The sequence below is a fragment of the Rhinopithecus bieti genome, unplaced genomic scaffold (genome assembly GCF_001698545.2).
Source record: "Rhinopithecus bieti isolate Rb0 unplaced genomic scaffold, ASM169854v2 scaffold_35859, whole genome shotgun sequence".
In the NCBI taxonomy this organism is placed as follows: Eukaryota; Metazoa; Chordata; class Mammalia; order Primates; family Cercopithecidae; genus Rhinopithecus; species Rhinopithecus bieti.
Window position 1 is genome coordinate 563,960 of NW_016814962.1, and position 3,835 is coordinate 567,794.

Below are 3,835 nucleotides of genomic sequence, written 5' to 3' on the forward strand. Positions count from 1 at the left end.
CCTCCCCTCCCCTCTCCTTTCCTGTCTCACTGTATCGCCAGGCTGGAGTGCAGCGGTGCGATCTTGGCTCACTGCAACCTCTGCCTCCGGGGTTCAAGTGATTCTACTATCTCAGCCGCCCAAGTAGCTGGGACTACAGGTACCTACCACCACACCCAGCTAATTTTTGTGGGGTTTTTTTTGTTTGTTTTTTTGTTTTTGAGACAGTCTCGCTCCGTCGCCTAGGCTGGAGTGCAATGGCATGATCTTGGCTCAGTGCAACCTCCACCTCCTGGATTCAAACGATTCTCCTGCCTCAGCTTCCCAAGTAGCTGGGATTACAGGCGCGCGCCACCATGCTGGGCTAATTTTTGTATTTTTAGTAGAAAAGGGGTTTCACTACGTAGGCCAGGCTGGTCTCGAACTCCTGACCTCAAGTGATCCGCCCGCCTGGCCTCCCAAAATGCTGGGATTACAGGCGTGAGCCACCGTGCCCGGCCGCACTGCCTCCTTTTCATTCCTCTGTCTTGCATTCTGTCCATGCCCCACTGCAGAGACGAAGGGTGTAGCGCCCCTTCCCCATCCTCTCACCAGCATTCTGTCTACTCAGCAGAAACCTCATTCCACTGTCAGCTTTATAGTGATCATGTGGCATCGTGACTGTGGGGTGGCCGTGTTCCCTTTGCGCTGCTTTTGGTTTTCCCTGGAGGAAATCATTGTGTACCCGACCCCCTCCTCCTCCTCCTCTTCTCCATTTTCTACGAACTGATTATTCTTTCCTAAACCTTCCAACAAATCTAGGACTCTGCTCTCACAGACCCCTGCACATCGGGTCGTCTGGAGCTGCGTTTTCTCCTTGGCAGTGGCCTTCCTGGAGCCCTGGACTGCCAGCAGCCAGCCCATCTGGCAGGGTGACTGAGCAGCCTTCCCTACTCCCTCTGCCTTCTACACTCCCCCACAATCCATCTGCCTCCTGTCCACAGGGCCCCTTGTTGCCTGGGCCCCGGCTTACTCTCCTTGATGAGTCCTTTGTTTTGGTGGAGTACATCCAGCAGCTTCCTGTAGAAGAGTTCAGAGGATGTGAAAGTTTCTGAGACTCTAAAGATGTGAAAATATCTTTATTCTGCCTGTATGCTTGAATGACACCTTGGTTGGGTGAGATACTAGGTGGGAAATAATTTTCTTTCAGGATTTTGAGGCATTGTCCATTACCTTCTAGCTTGCAGCGCTGCTGTGTGGTGGTGCCCTGGACTATTAAGACTTTTTTTTTTTTTTTTTTTGAGACAGAGTCTTGCACTGTCGCCCAGGCTGGAGTGCAGTAGTGCAATCCTAGCTCACTGCAGCCTTGAACTCCTGGGGAGTTCAAGGGGATTGAGTGATTCTCCCTCCTCAGCCTCCCGAAGTGCTTGGATTACAGCTACTGTGCCCAGCCAGAATTTCCTTACATTTTCTTTCTTTCTCCCTTCCTTTCTTTCTCTCTTTCTTTCGTTCATTCTTTCATTCTCTCTCTCTCTTCCTCCTTCTTTTTTTTTTTTTTTTTTTTTTTTGAGACGGAGTCTTGCTCTGTCGCCCAGGCTGGAGTGCAGTGGCCGGATCTCAGCTCACTGCAAGCTCCGCCTCCCGGGTTCACGCTATTCTCCTGCCTCAGCCTCCGGCGTAGCTTGGACGACAGGCGCCCGCCACCTCGCCCGGCTAGTTTTTTGTATTTTTTAGTAGAGACGGGGTTGCACCGTGTTAGTCAGGATGGTCTCGATCTCCTGACCTCGTGATCCGCCCGTCTCGGCCTCCCAAAGTGCTGGGATTACAGGCTTGAGCCACCACGCCCGGCTCTCTTTCTCCTTCTTTCCTTTTCTTTCTCTTTCTTTCTTTCTTTCTTTCTTTTTTTTTTCAGAGTCTTACTCTGTCACCCAGGCTGGAGTGCAGTGGCAAAATCACAGTTCAGTGCAGCCTTAACCTCCTGGGCTCAAGCGATATCTGCCTCAGCCTCCGTAATAGCTAGGACTACAGGCATGTGCCACTGAACTTGGCTAATTTTTTAATTTTTCCTTTGTAGAGATGGGGTCTCAGAGGCTGGTTTAGAGTTCCTAACTTCAAGCAATCCTCCTGCCTTGGACTCCCAAACTGCTGGGGTTACAGATGTGAACCCTCACGCCCAGCCTCCTTACCTTTGTTTGAGACGGAGTTTCGCTCTTGTTGCCCAGACTGAAGTGCAGTGGTGTGATCTCGGCTCAGCGCAACCTCCACCTCCCGGGTTCAAGCGATTCTCCTGCCTTAGCCTCTTGAGTAACTGAGATTACAGGCATGCGCCACCACGCCCGGCTAATTTTGTATTTTTAGTAGAGATGGGGTTTCTCCATGTTGGTCAGGCTGGTCTTGAACTCCTGACCTCAGGTGATCTGCCTGCCTCAGCCTCCTAAAAGTGCTGGGATTACAGGCGTGAGCCACCGCACCCAGCTGGCCTTTTTACTTTTCTTTTTTTTTTTTTTTTTTGTTTTTGAGACGGAGTCTCACTCTGTTGCCCGCAGGCTGCGAGTGCCCAGCTGGCCAGATCTAAGCGTCACTGCAAGCTCCGCCTCACCGGGTTTACGCCATTCTCCTGCCTCAGCCTCCCGAGTAGGCTTGGGACTCAACAGGCCCCGCCCGCCATCGAGGCCGGCCCTAATCTTTTTGTATTTTTAGTAGAGACGGGGTTTCACCCGTGTTAGTCAGGATGGTCTCGATCTCCTGACCTCGTGATCCGCCCGTCTTGGCCTCCCAAAGTGCTGGGATTACAGGCATGAGCCACCGCGCCTGTCCCCTTTTTACTTTTTAAGGCTTAATAATATTCCATTTTCTGGATCTGCCACATTTTGTTTATCCATTCATCCATTGTGGAAACCTGGATTCCTTCCACATGTTCGCTGTTGTGAATAATGACCACTGCTGTGAACGTTCCCCGTCGGAGTGCACACATCTGTTCGCCTTCCTGCCTTCAGCTCTTTTGGGTATCTACCCCAAAGCAGAATTGCTGAATCCCATGGCAGTTCTGTTTTTAGTGTTTTGAGGAATGAGAATTCACCTCGATTTTGCATGAATCCCACTCTTAGCATGGCACTGCCTTCTCTCCCCTCTTACCTCTGGTGAGGGAGGTGGAGGATGGTGAACTTCAGGCTGAGCACAGTCTGGAGAAACCGTCTCCTGCAGCCTACATGAGAAGTTCCCTCTTGGGGGATGAGGGTTGTCCTGGGGACCCCACCTGTTTCTGACCTTTCCCTGTGGCCCTCCCACGGCTCCTCCAGCTGGTCCCTGCCTTCCAGTCTCCTGTACCCTGCTAGGGGTCCTCCTCCACTGGCGCTGGTCTTTTGTCTATGGATTCATCTTTATTTTCTCCCTTACTCTCTTTATGATCATTTCAGAGGGGTCTGGGGAGAAGGGCCGTCTGGAGCTGGCCTTAGTCCTGCCTTTCCTGAGGCACCCAACAGTGTTCGAGCTCCGGGGGTCCTCCTGCCGGTCAAGCGGGGGGCTGGCCGTGAGGACTAAGCAGTCCAGAGGCAGCCCCGCTGTGCATGAAGCCGGGCACGTACTGGGTTGGGGGTGTCCTGGCACAGATAACTGTGCAAAGCCACAGAGGGCCACACGGCCTGAGGCTCCGCGCCGGGAGCTGACGCTGGAGCAGCGGGAGGCTGAGCAGACGGCGCTTTAGAAAGTGCCCCTAGCCGCCGAGGAGCGAGCTCTGAGGGTCAGCGCGTGCTGGGTAGGAGCGGCGAAGAGGAGCTGGCGCCGAGGCCCTCGCCGACCCGCTGCCCTTTCCCCGCAGGTGTGCGAGCCGCCGGAGCGCAGGCGCCCGGGCCGCCACTGGAGCGTCAGCATCGACGAG

The 3,835-nt window shown here is 53.7% G+C and overlaps 1 protein-coding gene across 5 annotated transcripts in view; it reads left to right on the plus strand.

Annotated features, from left to right (window-relative positions):
* TEX22 (testis expressed 22) overlaps positions 1-3,835 on the plus strand; it is a 17,586-nt gene that overhangs the window by 11,101 nt on the left and 2,650 nt on the right. For 4 of the 5 annotated variants that reach the window (XM_017852816.1, XM_017852812.1, XM_017852814.1 and 1 more), the window contains exon 3: positions 3,776-3,807. In XM_017852816.1, coding sequence (XP_017708305.1) covers positions 3,776-3,807 — 32 coding nt within the window. Of the gene's footprint in view, positions 1-2,032; positions 2,221-3,775; positions 3,808-3,835 lie in introns of those variants that run through there. The other variant, XM_017852813.1, reaches the window with a different exon arrangement.